This window comes from Schistocerca gregaria, chromosome X (assembly GCF_023897955.1).
Source record: "Schistocerca gregaria isolate iqSchGreg1 chromosome X, iqSchGreg1.2, whole genome shotgun sequence".
Lineage (NCBI taxonomy): Eukaryota > Metazoa > Arthropoda > Insecta > Orthoptera > Acrididae > Schistocerca > Schistocerca gregaria.
The window spans coordinates 161,177,805-161,197,895 of NC_064931.1; the positions used below are offsets into that span (position 1 = coordinate 161,177,805).

General features: G+C 37.8%; 1 protein-coding gene across 1 annotated transcript in view; it reads right to left on the bottom strand.

Moving 5' to 3' along the window:
- The window catches only part of LOC126297950 (titin-like), an 817,179-nt gene that overhangs the window by 40,628 nt on the left and 756,460 nt on the right, over positions 1-20,091 (bottom strand). The window contains exon 40 of the mRNA XM_049989271.1: positions 11,304-20,069. Coding sequence (XP_049845228.1) covers positions 11,304-20,069 — 8,766 coding nt within the window. The remainder of the gene's footprint in view (positions 1-11,303; positions 20,070-20,091) is intronic.

The window sequence follows — 20,091 nt, forward strand, 5'->3', positions numbered from 1 at the left end:
ATATAGCACAAACACCCATGAAAATGAGTCACAACATGTAGGCACATACTAAACACCCAGTTTATCAACTACAATAAAAAAAAAGTCTCTTTCCAGACCCTATAATCTGTTGCAAAAAGTAAACAATCAATTGTTGTAAAGTTGTGATTTTACTTTGGGACCACTGGGACACACAGTTTTCAACCACCCACCACTTCATGGGATATATTTGAAATCAATTTTGAATTTATCCTAGACACAATACCACATCTTGAAACTTCTGTGAGTTCACAATCTCTAAAACAAATTATAGTACTAAATAACTAGCAAAAATTGGAAAAAAATTTAATAAATAGCCACAACTATTTGGGCCACAATTCTGGTTGTATGCAGTTATGACCTTTTGAAAGTACAGATTTTAAATTTTCTGCTCATTTGTCACATGCTCCACCCCACTGCAGCTGCCTGCAGCTTGAGTACTAAGTACTATATTGTGGAGTGAATAAGAGGTTTGTGAATTACTGTTGTGACATTGGTAACATGCTTTGTTCATTTTGTCAAAATGTGCAGTTTCTAACCTGTAGTTGGTGCCAGTTTTTATGTTGCTGTTCACCAATGCAGTGTAAGTGCATGAAACAATTTGGTGTGCTATTAAAGAAGTAGTGTTGTGCTATTTAGCCTTTAAAATCACTGTTGTGCATTGTTTTCTTTGTATTTTAAAGCTGGTGCTGTTAAAGAGAAGTACATTTGCACGAGATGCCCTACTCTTCAATGTGATTGACATGATTAATTTGCAAATCAGAAATCATTAACTTCATTTCATAACATTTCTTCAGTTACTTAGGTTTATTCATTTAGATTTTGAGGTGTTTATATAGCTGCAGCCTATCAATACTCTTGAAATAACATTGAATGAATATACCTATTCAAAAAAGCAGATAAAAATTCACTTGACACCTTCCTGAGAAACAATCTCCACTCATTCCAAATTAATAATATAAGTGTAGACCAGATGTGGCTTAAATTCAAAGAAATAGTATCGGCAGCAGTTGAGAGGTTTATACCAAATAAACTAACAAACGACGGAGCTGATCCTCCTTGGTACACAAAATGGGTTAGAACGCTGTTGCAGAAACTACTAAACAAACATGCCAAATTTAAACAGATGCAAAATCCCCAAGATTGGTGATCCTGTACAGGAGCTCTAAACTTAGCACGGAGTTCAATGCGAGATGCCTATAACAGTCTCCACAACGAAACTTTGTGCAAAACCTGGCAGAAAATCCAAAGAGATTCTGGTCGTATGTGAAGTATGTTAGCAGCAAGAAACAATCAATGCCTTCTCTGTATGATAACAATGGAGATACTATTGAAGACAGTGCTGCCAAAGTAGATTTACTAAAAACAGCCTTCCGAAATGAAGGCCTTCACAAAAGAAGACAAAGTAAATATTCCAGAATTCGAATCGAGAACAGCTGCCAAAATGAGCAACGTAGAAGTAAATATCCTCGGAGTAGTGAAGCAACTCAAATCACTTAATAAAAGCAAGTCTTCTGGTCCAGACTGTATACCAATTAGGTTCCTTTCGGAGTATGCTGATGCATTAGATCCATACTTAACAATTATATACAACCGTTCCCATGAAGAAAGATGCGTACCCAAAGACTGGAAAATTGCACAGGTCACACCAATATTAAAGAAAGGCAGTAGGAGTAATCCACTAAATTACAGGCCCATATCCTTAATGTCGATATGCAGCAGGATTTTAGAACATATATTGTGTTCGAACATTATGAATTACCAAGAAGGAAACGGTCTATTGACACACAGTCAACGTGGGTTTAGAAAACATCGTTCCTGTGGAACACAACTAGCTCTTTATTCACATGAAGTGCTGAGTGCTATTGACAATGGATTACAGGTTGATTCCGTATTCCTGGATTTCCAGAAGGCTTTTGACACTGTACCACACAAGCTCATAGTAAAACTGCATGCTTATGGAATATTGTCTCAGTTATGTGACTGGATTTGCGATTTTCTGTCAGAGAGGTCACAGTTGATGGAAAGTCATCAAGTAAAACAGTAGTGATTTCAGGCATTTCCCAAGGTAGTGTTATAGGACCTTTGCTGTTCCTTATCTATATGAACGATTTGGGAGACAATCTGAGAGCCGTCTTTGGTTGTTTGCAGATGACGCTGTCATTTATCGACTCCGAATGCGAAATTATTTTGTTGGCACTGACCTAAATGGGGCAGAACGATCACCATGATAAAATAAGGGAAATCAGAGCTTGTACAGAAAGATATAGGTGTTCGTTCTTTCTGCACGCTATATGAGATTGGAATAATAGAGAATTGTGAAGGTGGTTCGATGAACCCTCTGCCAGGCACTTAAATGTGATTTGCAGAGTATCCATGTAGATGTAGATGTATAATGTGTATGTGTGTGAGATTGACATATTATGTACTCACGTTACATATTATTTTTTGTATGGAATAACATGTTTGTTCATAAGATTTCAAAGCAAATGTGTTCACTTGTCACCTCCTCTTCCCTCACCTGGCTGTTGTTGTCATCATCCCATATACAGAATGAGATATTTCACTCTGCAGTGGTGTGTGTGCAGATATGAAACTTCCAGGCTGATTAAAGCTGTGTGCTGGATTGAGACTCAAACTCGGGACCTTTACCTTTCGCTGGCAGAATGAGATTCTGGAAACAACCCCCAGACTGTGGCTAAGCCATGTTTCCGCAATATCCTTTCTTCCAGGAGTGCTAGTTCTGCAACGTTCACAGAAGAGCTTCTGTGAAGTTTGGAAGGTAGGAGACAAGGTACTGGCAGAATTGAAACTGTGAGGCTGGGTCATGAGTCTTGCTTGGGTAGCTCAGATGGTAGAGCACTTGCCCGCAAAAGGCAAAGCTCCAGAGTTCGAGTCTTGGTCCAGCACACAGTTTTAATCTGCCAGGAAGTTTCATCATCCCATATAGCACTTTGCACGTGGGTATTATGAGGTTACAGTGGGGCACAATGAGTGACGAGCTACTAGAGCACATGAAAGTTCAAAGCTGAAATTTTAAGAGGTCGTTACTATGCACTGTCTGATTTATGGCCTAAATTTTCATGTGGGATTGATCACTGGGGCTGATACCTTTCAAGTGTGCTTTTTCTCCTTAAAATCAGAGGTCAAGTTGGTGTTGTTTCCTTGGGAGTATTATCCAAACCTAACTACTTTTCAAAAGCTCTCTACATTTCAGTATTTTTTCAGATGCTTATTGAATTTATTACAAATATTTTAACTGGTAGCAATTCTTTTGCTCCAACACAGTTATTTTTTAGAGTAGTGCAACAATGTTCAACCCAAACAATAAGAGAGCTACCTAAAGTAATAAACCCTTGTATGGATTTACATGAAATATGCTAAACTGGGCATTGCCTCTCATTCATAATGCACTCAAAGTAATTTAGAACTATATACAGCTTCCTGCCATTTGGAACAACTCCAAGAAGTCACAACCGGGATTGCCACATAAACACTTAACACTGTCAGTGAGGCATCCCCCTCGGTTCAAAATCAGATGGCATTATCAGTTCTACTGACATTGCTGCAAATTGTGCATTTGGTTAAAATACCATGGATAATACCTGTCATCTCCCCCTTCTCTGCTATTTGGCATAAAGAACAAAGTAGGAGCACAAAAATTACATTACATGTACCATTCCTTCTAGTTGGAGCCACAATCTGCAACTCAGTGAATGCTGTGCAACTGATGGCAGCTACGATAACCACCTTAACATGTCGAACTGGGCCACAGGCTGAGTGTATACTGCGGTTGTTTTCAACACTAATCAGTTGCTATATGTTTGAACATGTAATGACTGGTTGGTTTGGGGAGTAAAGGGACCAAACTACAGGGTCATCAGTTCCTGAATATGTGATAATTATTAAGTAACAGCAGTTCTACATATGTTTTATATTGGTAAGTGTGTCACTTCCGCACATTATCCCTTGCCAATGTTTCCTTCATAGAGAATACCTAGACTTTCCAATCAAGCCTCTCACAGTCAAGTAGGTAGGTAACAAAAACAGATAGTACTTGTGCTTATGTATCTCAGGTATGTTACTCGGGGTAATTCACTAAACATACCAACATAAGACAGCCTCCAGACATTCGATAATAGTGAAAGTAACTTTCAATTGCAACAAACAGGGGCCAACTTATCTGTATAAGGAACTGTAATTTACAACAGTGTTGCACTCTAGCCAATATTGAGCTGTATTCTAATGCAGAATCTTCTTGTGTTTCACCTTAATAGAGTTTCTATCTTGAAGTTTTGCTATTTAAAAGCTTCCATGTAGAAATGATAGCAGATAACATGAGTGAGCAGGTATGAAACAAAAGTCTATTATACCAGTTGGAAGGATATTCACTGGGTAAAATATTACATTTAGTGGAAGCAACTATAATCATTAAATGAACTTACAGACACCTCCATGTCATGTGTCATTAACTGAAAACTCTGATAAGCTCAGAATCCATGATAAGACAAAGTGATAACAAAAATAATAAAGAAATTACTAATTACGATAAGTCAGACTGGAATTATGGAAATAACTCCACTGAAATAAGATAAGATAGTTAAAATGTGCACTTTACAGGTACACAAATACTCATCACAGCAGTTGACTTCATATCAGCTATATTATATGTGCCACTCATCAACATCTGGAAATGTCACAAAAATACACCACCATTCAAAACATGCACAGTTATGTATACAGTGAAGTACAGACTCAAACCATACATTTGGTTGTATGAAATGTGTTAAAGAAAACTATTATTAAGTTTCTCCATGATTTACATGGCCTTACTTGCACAGAGAATGAAAAACAGCAACTAATAAAAGTATTTTAAAATGACAGAAAGGAGTAAATTTACAATTGCTTTCCACATCAGGAACATTTTGTGACATCCACTAAACTGCCTTGTTGATGGTGAATACTGAACTTCAACAGAGCGAACTGACACAATGGTTAAAACACAAGACTTACAATTAGAAAAGGGGATCACATTCTCATCCAACTATCCTGATTTTCAGTTTCCTATGGTTTCCCAAAAATCACATAACCCTCACTCCCTCAACCCTCCCATCCCCACCCGCACCCCTACAACCTGTTGAACTGAATAATCAAAGTCTCTGATGACCTTGATTTTACAGGACATTAAACTATAACATTCCTTCCCTTTTTTTCTTTTTATAAGGTGTATGCTTGCTGCATGTGTTGTAACTTTCATATTCACACTTACATGTATTGTGTCTGTTCTTTCAGATGTATCCAAAAGAACAGACACCATTTGTATGATTCAGCAGCCACATGTAAAGAATGAAAGAGAAATTTTCAAATCTCAGCCTCATATGAGCATTGCATTACATGCAACAGCAACATGTGAAAATTTGTGGCAGACTGGGATTGAGCATGCCTTTTGTCCACCCCAAATGTCCAAAGGAATGGACACCACTCAAATAAATATGTACATATATGCATAATGGCAAAATGACATTTTCTCTGTGGATGCATTCTCTCATGCAAACTCTTCTGGATCTCAGCAGAACAGCTGCGAGCAAATAGCGGATAATGGGTAGAGAACATTACATCAGTAATGTGCAGCATGTGGAAATGTGGGGTGGATGGAAGGTATCCTTGGATGACCGAGGTGGTTAAGGCAACTGATCTAGAGAAGCAGAGCATCTGGGTTTGAGCCTCAGTCCAGCACAAAGTTTCACATGTCATTTAATGCAACACCTGTATTCAGCTGATATCTGAAAATTTCTTGTTCACTCTTTGGTATGTTGAGATAGATACATAAATCAATGGATAGCATCTTTTATGCACTGCAGCTTGTTGGTAATGGACCATAAGAATGAAAAATTCCACTCACAGTCGAAGCATATGCATGTATCACTCTACACTTATTTACAGAAGTAACAGACTGAGTTTCATGCATTTGTAACTGATTTTTGTGCTTTTTCTTTTATTTAATTTCTTTACAGGTGATTACTGGAGGGAGTCATTCACAATTTATTTTCTTTAGTATATATGTGTGACCACACATTTCATGAAAACAAGAACTGTGTAGCTGAGTATACTCAGTTACTATTACTGGCATACTGCTCTCAGGAAATGCTGGCTTATTCACCTAGGATAAAATATTTGTGGTAGGGCAACAACATACAAGTCAAAGATGGGGTCAGAATAGCAAGTTATCAGGAGTTGTGAAATTTTGTAATGCAGAGAAGTTGTAACAAAATCTTCCTAAAATGAGCACCCACAATGATTTATAGAGCTTAAAGTCAGGAAGACAAAACATAATTTTTTTTTAAAATAAGCATTCAGCACATGTAGATAATCGTTTCTGTCTCTGTTACAAAGGTATGCATAGAGAGCATACAAGCCACATTACCAAATATAATACATGAATACTTTAGTCATGTATTTTTCCAGGGTATCTGCAGCATACACAATTTGTGCCCTTGCTTAAAAAAAAAAAAAAAAAAAAAAAAAAAAAAAAAAAAAAAAAAAAAAAAAAAGAAAAAAGAAGAGGCGTGTTAAGAGTATTGAAACCTAAATGATGGTTTTGTTACTACTTGCATTCTCAAAAATAATTGAAACTAACTTGAAGGATAGACTATTGTGTCGCACAAATGAATATAGGCTTCCAAACAAAGCACAGTTTGGTTTACAAAGTTGAAGATGTACAACATCACCCATTACAGACTTCACAAAATTGGTACTTGAAGTTCTTGACGATGACTGTTTTACAGGCATATTCTTTAACTTGTCAAAGGTTTTTTGGTACTTGACCAAAAATACTACTAAATATGCTAGAAGCACTAAGTGCAGGAAGAATAGATGTCAAATGGTTCCAGTCTTACCTGGAAAACAATCAGCTAAATAGAGATAGTTCAAACATCTGCTGATAGTACATTTTTAGTAAAGCAACTGTCAGACAAGAAACTTATAATTATAGGTATTCTTCAAGGTAGTATATTGGTATTGGGTCCAGTTCTGTTCTTAATATAAATCAATGACTTTCCAGACAGTATAAGACATGGAGAAAAGTTCCCTTTGCTGATGATAGCAACATCATAGTCACTGATAAAACACCAGAACTCATATTAGAGAAAGCAAATGGAACTCTCAATGATGTTTACAGTTGGGCAGTAATTAACATCGAACATAAAGAAAACAAACGGTATGTGCTTTAGCATACAGAGGAAACACAATTCTGTAACATTAAGCATTGATGATAAATTTATAGATTGTGTAAACAAGCCCAAAGTTTTTAGGGCTGAATACTCATTGTCAGATAACATGGAATGACCACACAAAGATACTGGCAAAATGGATGTCATCAGCATGTTTTGCTCTTGGGTTCTAACATCAGCTTTTAACAGCCAGTGTCTTGCAGTGACATGCTATTCTGACATTTACATACCTCTTAGCTATGAAATTATTTTCTGGGGATTGAAGGAACAAAACAAAGATATAATTTTTAAGCTGCAGAAAATGGCTGTAAGAATAATAGCTAGAGAATCACTGTAAAGAACTGTTTAAACAACTGGGTATCCTTGCTGCACCAAATGAGTACATCTGTCAAGCTGTTGTGTACATCCGGGGAAATATTACTAAGTATTTCACTAATAGTTCTACACCTAATCACATGACAAGTGCCAGTTTTGACTTTCATTTTCTAAGGGGAAAGAAAAAAATTAAAATAGCATTTTCTATCAGGGAATAAAATTGTATAATAAATCGCCAATGAGCTGCAAAATACTACTTTTATATATACTACTAATATATATATATATATATATATATATATATATATATATATATATATATATATATATATATATTAGTAGTATTTTGCATGTCATTGGCGATTTATTATACAATTTTATTCCCTGATACAAAATGCTATTTTAATTTTTTTTCTTTCCCCTTAGAAAATGAAAGTCAAAACTGGCACTTGTCATGTGATTAGGTGTAGAACTATTAGTGAAATACTTAGTAATATTTCCCCGGATGTACACAACAGCTTGACAGATGTACTCATTTGGTGCAGCAAGGATACCCAGTTGTATAACAGTTCTTTACAGTGATCCTCTAGCTATTATTCTTACAGCCATTTTCTGCAGCTTAAAAATTATATCTTTGTTTTGTGCCTTCAATCCCCAGAAAATAATTTCATAGCTAAGAGGTATGTAAATGTAGGAATAGCATGTCACTGCAAGACACTGGCTGTTAAAAGCTGATGTTAGTACCCAAGAGCAAAACATTCTGATGACATCCATTTTGCCAGTATCTTTGTGTGGTCATTCCATGTTATCTGACAATGAGTATTCAGCCCTAAAAACTTTGTGCTTGTTTACACAATCTATAAATTTATCATCAATGCTTAATGTTACAGAAAAAAACAGCTATACATTCTTAATAAGTGACTCATACTGCATAATAAAAGATTACTTATAGGATTCACAGTAGTGGTTAGTAATGAAAGGAGATATCTACATCACCTTGTTACATTACAATACTTGCAAGAAAATCATATGCCAAGACCTATAGTGCAAGGCAGTAATGTCTTGTCATCCTCCAACATTTCACTTGTCATGAGGGAACAGCGACTCAGTTTTTCACATGGACTGAAGGGAGGACATGAAGAAGGAAATGGAGAACTGTCAGTTTTCTGAATGGGCTGGATTCAGATTTCTGAATGGACTGGAGTGAGTGAAATGGGTATAGAAGTTAGGTCATGGTTCCTCAGTCATTAATGAATGCCCTTGATGTACACAGCAATGAAGAGTAAAACTGTGTTATATCAAAGAAAACTGTACAATATGTGCCAGCCAAAAGGTGCATTGATAGATGGTGAACTCATATTTGGGAGAATGTAGCTTTTCCTGTCTGACCATCCCGATTTAGGGTTTCTATGGATTTCCCAAATCATTTCAAGCAAATACCAGGATGGTTCCTTCACGAAGGCCACAGCTGACCTCCTATTCAATCCTCATAAAGCATACTTATATATTACACACGTATTTATATTTTTTAGCCATTTATTTTCATTGTATAATTATGACAAAGCCTACATTATTGTAAGATGATCCCCGGATGAAAGGATAGATTAGTAAATCAGTACATAAATAAATAAGTTATATTAATTAGGAGTCATTAAAAGTCTTCAGTCTATCAATTAGTGTGCCTTTGTCTCTGTACACTTTTTTATCAAGAGCCGCAAATAACTAATTTTTCTGTCACTTTTCATTTGTCTTGTTTTGTTTGGGTGTATAGCTGCATTAAATTTCTTTAAAGAAGATATCTTTCTGAATGAAGTTATTTTTTATTTGAAACAAATACTTTATTTCATTTGCAATTACCTGATACTTTCATCCTATTTGATTTTAAGATGTTGTCCACACCATGCGTTTTTATTTGAAGAGATATACTGGCTATTTTAGTGTGTCATGTATGCTGGTATAGTGTCCAAACCAACATTAAGAATGCACTTCTTTCTTTCTAAATACAGAACTACACACCTGTGATTGAGGTGGGATATACTTACTACAGGTGTATTGCAATTATATTACAGATGCCATTACATGTTCTTTCTCAGACAGCTGTGTAGATCATGACATGCTGTAAGCATATTACATAATTTTTGTGCAATGTTGCTTGATAATGTCCAAGAGGCTGAAATTATCTAATTGCAAATGAAATGAAATAAAGTATTTATTTCAAATAAAAAACAGTCATACGGAGGAAAATGACTTCTTTTGAATCAATTACAATTCTTTAATCTTTGGTCATTAATATTTTCATTATGAGGTTACATCATCTATTGTATTCCTCCTGTCAGTCAGTACCTAAATGTTCTGGCATCATCTTACTTTTTGTTTTCTTTTAGGACAAGTGGTATAAATGAAATTTCTTCAAATCCTTCTAAGTTAATCAAATGGCAGGAATTGCATCTCAATCATCCTAGTTAGCAAATTATATGAATAAAAAATCAGAAAGGTAGAAGGGTTTAGAAAGTCATCACAACTACACATCTACACATTATGAAATAGTCTTCCATAACTTTCTGAATAACTTTCCCTCAATTATGGCATTTTAAATACATAACAATCAAAGAAAACCACACTTAAATAAACAAGACAGTTGTTCAAACCCTAGAAAAGGCATATATATGATCATAAAGTGCCACTATGTACATAATGCCCACATAAAACTACTGACATCTTCAAATTAGGGTGACAGATGAGAATAGTAAGCCTAAATATATATGAACCAATTGAATGGCATAGATTTTTCATTGCCATCACTAAATTTATAGAAGACTCATTTTCAGGCTTACTGGCTGTCAGTCACTTTGACAACATTCGTTAACACTCTGTAGCTAGTCAAGTTTAAAAGCAGTCCTCTGATACAACCGGCCACTCTTCCAATTTATTGCCTCACTATTTGTCTGTTCAGTCACCTTTCATGCATAAAAGTGCATATCCTTTATTTGCAGTGGAGAACTTGTAAAATATGGAGTATACTGTGATAAGTCATTCAGTAACAGTAAAATAAATAGGATGTTATACTGATTTATTTGATGTTTCCAGATGAATTGTATCTTCTTGCAAAGACCACACATATTACAGCACAGCTAAATACGTATTTTTATATCTGAAATTTTGCTTAATATATATTTAGTTGGCTGGTAAAAAGGCAAATAACTTTATAGTACCAGGTTTGTTAGTCAATATGAGTACAAAGTTAAGGAAATAATGAGACAAAGCTTTGTAACAAAATACTACTGATTAGTCACACTTTTCTTTTAATCCATGATAGTCTTCAGATTCTCTGTTATAAAATGATGCAGCGAGCTACAAATCTGCAATATGAGACATACATACTGTCATTAGATTTTTGAACCCCTTCATAGAATTAACATGTATATCTGAAATGTACTGAGAATAGATAAAACTGATTACTTTGCATAATAATACTGCCACTGGAAATTAAAGGAATAACCAGCATCTACTGGAGGATACTGTACCATTTACAACCTATATTTTGTGACAATTTCATTCATATGGAAGACTATTATGGAACTACTGCTGAATACACTCAGATTACCTTCACATTAAGATTACACAATTTGCTCTGAGATAAATCTTCATGCCAGCTTTTAAACATTGACTTTGACAACAAAATGTGAAGGTAAAATTGAGCTAGTATTCTTTATGGTAATGAGCAGTTAGTGGGAGATCTACCTGTTAGGTGGGGAGTGCTTTTTCCTTGCTGGGTGACAACTACGGCCCCATGGGTAGAAGGAACAACATGATGAGTAACAGAGGTATGCTGTGTCAGCAGCCCTGAAGGCAAGGAATGGAGCTGGAGGGATGCAAGTCCTGTGCCACTGACTGGTTCTACCAATTTTCCAGAGTCTGATTTCTTCTTATCTTTTATTTGCATACTTCTTTCTGAAAACTCTGAGTCAGTGAATGGTGTCTGGGTACCATCATGTGGCAAATCAGTTAATTGTCCAACAGTAGGTTTGACATCACTTGTAGCTTCAGTATCAGTCCCTTGCAACTGTGATACAGCTGCTTCCAAGACATACTGTTCCACATACTCCTTTAGTGCACTGTGAACATCTGAAGCACGCACAGACATCTGCTGTACTTCAGGAGGTAATGAAACAATCTTTTGCATTGTAAGAGAAACTTTACCTTCTGAGTCTGCCTCAGATCCCTCTGTTATAAGAGTCTTAGAACCACTACTTTCTTCAAACCATAAACCAGAATGTGCTGCAGCACTTACAAGATCAATTGTGTTTATTCCACTAGTAATTGTTGCAGTTGGGTCAAGGGTGTCAGTACTTGAAACCATTGTGTTAGATCCTCCACTAGTAAAACTTGATGACATAACTGAATCAGTTTCATACTGATATGTTGCATGAGTTGCTGTAGAGCTGGACGGTTCCAATGAATCAGTGCTTCCAAGCATTAAATCTGCTCCTGCAGGAGTGGTTCCACAATGATCACCACTGTTATCTTCTTTACCAGATGAACTTAGATCCCCTTCACGACCACTGGAGCTGCTTCGGTCATGAGCTCCCGAGCCTGAACCTATCCCTCCTTGGCCTTGTACAGATGTTTCCTCTTCTTCCTCGACTGAATCTGACATAGTAATTCCAGGAGGTATTGCTGTCGTCTCCAGCACATCTAAAGAGTCAGTAGAAGTAGCTGTGACCATCGTATCAGCTAGTAACTCTATGGAATCAGTCATTAAATCACCTTGTGTGGCATATCCCTTTTGTGCCTGCATCTCTATAGAATCAGTGCTACCTGTCATCAGATCTCCTGACTTCTCTGCAACTGTTTTAAGATCGAGAGAATCTGTGCTGGCACGCGACGAGTCTCGATGTTCGACAGTCCGCAGATCCAGTGAATCGGTACTGCTCTTCATCGAATCTGTTATATCACATGTCGATCGCCTCGGTGATTCCGGCAAAGTGTGTTGGGTAGTTGGTTGGTCAAGGTCGAGCTCAGGGACATGAGCAACTTCTTCCAAGGAATCACCACGATCAACAGATTCGGTTCTCTCCAACACACTGCTCTCAGTCTGATCTTCACCACAAGTTTTATCCCGTTTTTCAGCAAATTTTTCTACATTGGATTGAGCTTGTCGAATAATTTCATCAATTTCAAACATTCTCTTCTCGTAGTCGTCAGAGTCAACTGACTCACCTCCAATCTTTCCTTCACCTACAGACATAGTTTCACAACTTTCAGATTCAGACACTTGACTTTCGTGACCTTCTTCGATCTCAGATAGCAACGATTCTTCCTCTTCCTTTGCTCGTGATTCAATCTTAGCAGCTTCAATACATGCACTTTCTAACCCTTCAAACTCTTTCAATGAAGAAAGTGATATGTCATCTCCCTGTACACTACGAGCTGATGAGTATCTTTTACTGAGGCTACCATTAAGAGAATCTTGAGACCCGTGTGATTTCTTGCGAGCAGCTTCAAGTGCTAACTGATGTTCTAATTGTTCAAACTCCTGAAGAGAACTCATTGAAACATCATCATGCTCTCCTGATCTACTAAAAAACTTACGACCAGCCAAGACGTCGTACTCAGGAGTACTGCTGAGTGATTCCTTCATACTGCCAAAACTTCCAATTGTGGATGCTTGATAACTTCCAATACTACCAACTTTGCTGCTACTCTGATCAAACTCACTTATTTCTTCTTCTTTTATGTCCTCTAGTGGTGCACGTTCAAATTCCATTTCATATCCATAGCTAGATGACGAGCTTGATGCTGTTTCTGTTTGAAACTGCATTTCCATCCACTTCTTATTTGCTTCTACTTCATTTTCATAGCCACTTTCTTCACTTTCATAACTACCAGCTTTTGCCCCATTTTGTTCCTGACTGGTCACAGGCTTCTTTGCAGCACCGCCACTAGGAGGACTGTCTTCAAAAGGAAATGGGCCAACATCATCACCTGCACCAGCTTCTGGATAGTACTTCAGTTGTGTCATTTTGGTTGTTGGTGCCGGTGGTGAAACGACAACTGTGTCATCGTCACACGGCTTATGTGAATGTGCTTTTATTGTCTGTATTGCTTTTTGTATGCGTACACTTTTTCCTTCAGTGTCGTGTTCCTCTGCCTCTTTACCCACTTCTTCCACAACAACATACTCATCAGTTAAATCTGGTTTCTCTAACATTTCAAACGAATCACTTGCCGGTGATTCAGTTGCAGGTGAACCTACTTCACTTTTAGAGACTATCTTCTTTTCGGTTTCATAAATAGTCTTCTCTTCCGCTCCTGATGCCTCATCTGCTGAACGTGATTCGTGAACTCTATCCTCTGCATTTTCATCTTGTTCTGACTCTTCAGAAATGAAATCTGGTGCTCTTTCTTCATCTACTACATATTCCCGTCCTTGGTCAGTCTCTGTTTCTGAAGATGCTTGGCTTGATATGGACACTGGTGTTTGTGGTAATGTTCTGGTTAATTCTTCACATTCTAGATCTGGGTAGTGAAAGTCTCTGTCAACAAGTGGGGTCATGTGCTGTGTAACAGTTATATTTGGAATTGCATTAGGTGATGAAACAGTTATATCACGAGTCTGATATCGCCTCTCTTTAAGAGGACGGTCACCTGTCTCTGTTTCATGTTTTTCAGCTGTTAAATCACCAACGCCAGTCCCTGGGTGTACACTTTGTATTGCAGGCAAAAACTGTGGATCTTTCTGAATTGTAATGCCAGCATCTGTTGTCTCTTCCTCAGAGACAACATCATACGACATACGTTCTTCTGGTACTGGACTTACATGTGATGCATATTCTGCTGCACGACTGAAGGCACCTGAATATTCCATTTCTAGTTCAGTTACACTTGCTTGAGCCACTGATGATAATTCTGGTGTATCTCCTTTCAGTTCACATTCTTCTGCTGGTTCTGGTGAAAGTGGCCTTTCCACAGGGTCTTCAAAATCTTTTCCATCTGAAGAACATTGTTTTAGAAGCTCTGCTAATTCAGAATCAGGTCGGTCATCTGAAAAACCTGATGACACAGGCCTATGCCCATCAGAATCTGATTTACTAACTTGAGATTGAGGCCTGCTTGAATCCAACTCTCTGAACTCTATTTCAGTATCTTCATCAATACTAGAAACATCTTCTAGTTGAATTCTGCCCTCTTTCAAATCACGGTGGAAACCTTGATCTGCTTCTGTTTGGTATGATTCTTCTTCTGACCTCTCTGACTCGTCAATATCTTTCTTTTCATCACTACTAACTTCTTTGAGTGTCAATGGTCCTGTATCTTTATATTTATCACTTTCAGCCATGTCACCAAATGCATACATGCCAGTTTTTGAAGGAGCAGTTTCTGGATAGCATACCTTCTCATGCTTAGTATCACTTACAACAGAAGAGAGTGCAAATGCACTAGTACTTTCTTTGCGCCTATGCCCTAAGCCTCTTTTACTGACATCCTCAAAGTCATCATACTCAGGAATGTAGTCAACTTGAGTAGGACCATTACTTTCATGAACACCAGTGTCTTTTATTGCTAAATGATCACATGATTCATCAAGAACAGGACTCTGTGACTGTGATGTCACCTGTGTACAGACACTCTGGATACCATATTCATCGACAGATGATGTTGTTATGGTGACTGACGAGAGTTGCGTGTCTTGTTCAGATGAGGGTGGTGGATGTGTGCTTGTACCTGAATCTGCCACATATGATTGTGAAGCATCTACTATCATATCAACATCTTCAAGACTTAATTGTGACACCTGTGACACAGTCATAATGGTTGGTTCTGAAGCCACTGATGCTTCCATCTTATCAATATCTGCTCTTAGTACTTCAATGACAGTTCTTAAAGCACCAGCATCTGAAGTACTTGATGTACTCAACATGCTGCTTTCTTCAACACTTGATCCAAGCCTATCATCCTGAATCTCAGTGCCTGTTTCTGATAATGGGCTATCTGTGATAACTGGTCGTGGCTCAGGCTGGAATATCATTTCATGAGAACGTTTCATACAATGATGTCTTTCTCCTTCATCGGACATGGAACCTAAAGTCTGGTCTCTTACTTCTTCTTCAGGCATAAATATTTGTCCAGTGTAGTCAAGAATATCAGATTCACTAATTACCTCAAATGGACTAATTCTTCCATATTCTTCCCCCTCTGTTTGCCTAGAATCAATATGAAATTCATCAGCTCCAGATTCTTTCCCATTAGCACCATATATGGTGTCAGATGCTTCTGATTCAGCAATGTGAGAAGCAGTTATATGGTGACATGATTGAGTTAGTTTTGCTTCATCCATTTCTGTTGTGAAATCCATATCACGATGATCATCTTCATCCATTACAACAGATCCAACCATGCCATCCATATCCCTTTCAAGTTCCAGTGCTGATGGCACTAGGGTCTCTGATGCTTCACTTGATACTTCTATACTTGCCAAGTGGCCGGAACTTTCAGAATCTAAAGACTTCATTGATTCCCTAGAACTAAGAGAACTAACTGCAGTATGGTATTCATGTGATGTGGCTGCAGAACGAGCAGAATATTCTGCTGATGTAAGAGCTGACTCATATTCAGAGGATCCAGTTGTTCCACTGCCAACACCAGCAATTAAAACTTCAACATCTGAGGAACAAGGTCTACTGTAGGTGCGACCACTTTCAGAAGTTTGCTCAAAAGACTGATAATGGCTCTCTCCTGAACTTGACCAAGCTTCAAAATCTGCTCCAGATCTCCTATCTGCACGCAAAGTGACTCCTGTCACACACTCTGCAGGGTCTGATGACTCATGTTGATGACGGCGCATTACCACTGGCGTTTCTACATCAGACTGTTCAGTTGAATAATCCCGCTCTTTACTGAAAGGTACTTCCGTTGGCGATTTTGTACGTTCATCTTGTGTTGAAGAATGTTCCAGTTTTTCACTGTAACTAAATTCTGTCTGATCATGAGTAACCTGTTTTGACAACTCCGGCTGCACCTCAGCAGAATGTTCTGTCTGTATTGCCTCTGTTGTTCCACTTTCAGAGACATCTATGCCAGTTTTCAGTTCACTTTCACATGCCCCACTCTTATCTGAATGTAAATTAAACTCCACTGATGGCTTCTGTAATTCACTCACAGTAGCTTCTGGTTTACTAGTTTTTCTTGTCATATCAGGGTCTTCTGATTTACTCTCTTTGTCTGTATCACTTTCCATATCAGTTTGGAATGATTGTGAGCTTGAAGTAGCTTCAAATACATATTCTTGAATCAAGTGTGAGGTAGACTGTTCTTCTGTAGTTACAGTTTTGGACTTAGCCTCACTGAGTGATTCAATGTGTTCTTCGAGCTTATGGTCCTTTTCCTTCCTTAAAACTGACATTTTTGCAAACATTTCTTCATCTCTGTCTCTTATTAAAACACCATCAGTTTCTTCTTCTCTCTGGCTGCTAGTATCAACTCTGTCCTTTGACACCTTATCTGTTTTTTCTGATTCCTTAACAATTTTACTAGAAAATAAGTCTTTTTTTGATTTCAGCTCAGTCTCCTTGGTCTCACTTGTTAATTTCTGAGCCTCCTCATCTAAAAAGCTTGCAGAAATCTTTTTCCCTACTAATAAATGAGAATCATCCTTTTTGTAAATCGAAATGTCTTCTATTGTGGATTCCACAGTTCTGGTGTCTCTGATGTCTGAGGTTTCAGTTACAGTTTTTTCCTGTTTTTCTGTACCATCCTTTGCAATAGTTGTTTCTTGTTTCTGTATTTTCTCAGCATCAGATTTTAAATCGTATGATTCAGTCAATGCTATGTCAGTAGCTTGCATTTTCATACTGCCATCTTCTTTTGCTTCCATATAATCAACTGAGGCACTAACTTGTTCAGAGTAGGATTCTTCAATTTGTTCATCAAATTTGTTTTCAAAGGTTAGCATTTTAAACTCAAATTCGGATGGTGATTTCTTCTTTTGCATCAAATCTTCTTTCTTCTTATGCTCTTCAATCAACTCTTCTTGTGCCGCCTCCAAGGACTCACGTACTTCTGCTAATGTTTTTTCTACCGCTTCTGCAGCTTCCAGTTTAGCTAAATCGATAGAAGGCTCAAAGCTGTCATCCAGTGCCCCATCACAACTAGTGCTATCATGTGGAATTTCTTCTTTTGAAACTGTTGTATACTTGCCTAACTGACCTTCAACTGGTGATAAATCAGTATCAACTCCACTGCTTCGTAGATCTTCATCTGTAATTTCTATGCTTGACGTTGTGTCTGTCCTAGAGAACTTTTTTATTTGTTCTCTGTGTTTCCTGGCAAGAACAGATTCCACTAGCTGAACTTCCCTCGGCTCAAGCTGTTCTTTACCAGACAGATGTCGCAAGTACTCAGTAACTTGTGTCTCGGCAATTTCAGGAGGAGGGACTGGAGGTGATGTACTAGCCTCGCTTCGAAAACATAAATCATCACGTTTTGAAACTTCTTCTTCAATGCTATAAATAACTTCTTCTGCTAAAATTCTTGCCTGCTCTTTTGTGATTAGGTGAGGAGCACCATCTCCAATGTGCATATGCTCTTCTGAATGTGTGGATGCTACTGGGATTTGTTTGATGACAGACATTTCTTGGGTCACTTCCTCTTGGATTATTTGTGGTTCTTCTTGCACTGGAACTTCCCACACTGTGTCATGTATGTGCTCTTCAGGCTGGTACAGTGGATGTTCTTCACCTCGTGCCTCTTCTGGTGTAACATCAGATTCTGATGCTGTGTCCTCACTTTCCCCTGGACTATCACTATCAGTTCTTTGCTTTCCTGAGTAAGTTACTCTAATTAAAGGTATTGGTTCTTCTTCAATAACAGTGGAGCTCTTGTACTCATCCTGGGCTGATATCTTTCCTTCCTGAACTTCTAGTTCCTTAATTTCCTCTTCAATATCTTTTTCTGTTTCTTCTGTTTCACTTTTATCAACATGTACTTCTAAGGAATCTGATGGTTTTGAAATAGATTCCGTTTTATACTGCAGAACGTCATCTATTTTAAAACCTTGGTCTATATCAGAATCAGGAATAAGCTCAGACTGTTCCTTCGGACCAGATGTCAAATCTCCCATACCAATAGGAGCTTCAGGAGAGTAAATTTCCTGGAAAATTTCTGATGGCATTGTAGTCATTTCCTGATGTGTTTCAACAAATTCAGTGTCGAATTTCTGTGATGTGATATGGCTAGCCTTTACTGACTGTGTTTCTTTACATGTATCTTTACTTTCAAAGACACTTCGTATGTCTTTTACACCCTTTTTATAACTGGTTGCATCAGTTTCTTCTGTAATCCATGGAGCATCTTTGTCTTCTGTATCCTTGAGTGCACTCAAATCCACATATTCAACTGTTTTGCCATCAAGCGATTTCATTGTAGCTTCTGCATGTGAAACTTCTGATTTTATATCAGGCATGAAGGACTTTTCAGGAAATGCTTCATGATCAGTATGCTTTTCACTTACATCGGGTGAATGGTGTATCGATTTATGTTCAGGCGAAGATTCCTCCTCTGGCTGTTTCATTAACTGCTCTACAACCATTTCTTTCTTTATATGAGCTTCAAAATACCTTTTTTTAGCCTGTACACTACTGCTGCGATCAAATGGGGTAATGTCTGTCATTGGTAGTGAGACTGACCTCTCGTATATTGATTTTCGAACGGGCAATATTTTGGTGCTGACTTCTGAAAGAGGCCCTATTTCAGCAGTGGCATGTGGTATCTTCTCAAAAACTTTGTCTTCAGAGATACTGTGTCTCTGTTTCGAAATTTTACTCTCAATAAGCTTTGTTTGTGGCTCATGTTCAACATCAGTAGCTTTGTAATCATTTGCTGAAGCATCTGGCTTCATTGCACTTTCTTCCTCACCACCATCAACTTCTGGAATGACAGAGGAAATGTCAGTAGTAGGTTGACTAACAACAGTATCTATAACTTCTTTTTCTGAACCTTCCCTGTCTGCACTATCTAAAGAAGTGAAATGTAAGTGCTTGCTGTCCAGTGCTGTTTGATCCATTTGTACTGTGGGATCACTTAAAGTTGTTTCTGAATCACATTTGGATTTGGATTTTGCACCCATCTCCAGTGTAGCTGCATTTGGAGCACTCTGTGCGGGTAGCATTATTGAGCGAGGCTTTGGAATAGGCAATGGCCCACTATCTTGTTTAGCGTCTTGTGTACTAGAGGATTTTGTATGACCAGTTGTCATCTGTTCCCAAAACTTCTTCCTTTCTGAATAACTCTGCACATCTTCTATGACTTGATCTGGTTGTTTTTCACTGACTGGTTGTTCTGAAACACTTGTGACAGGAAGACTGCTTGACAATAAATTGGTAATGGGAATTGTGGGTACATCTTGGACAGAAGCAGGAGTAAGTCTTGGGCTTGGTTCTGGATGCATTATTAACAAGCTCTCCACTGCTTGCTGATGGTCCACTGTCTGTTTTAGCAGTCTGCTGCTTTCTAGAAGAGATTTCAAGAAGGT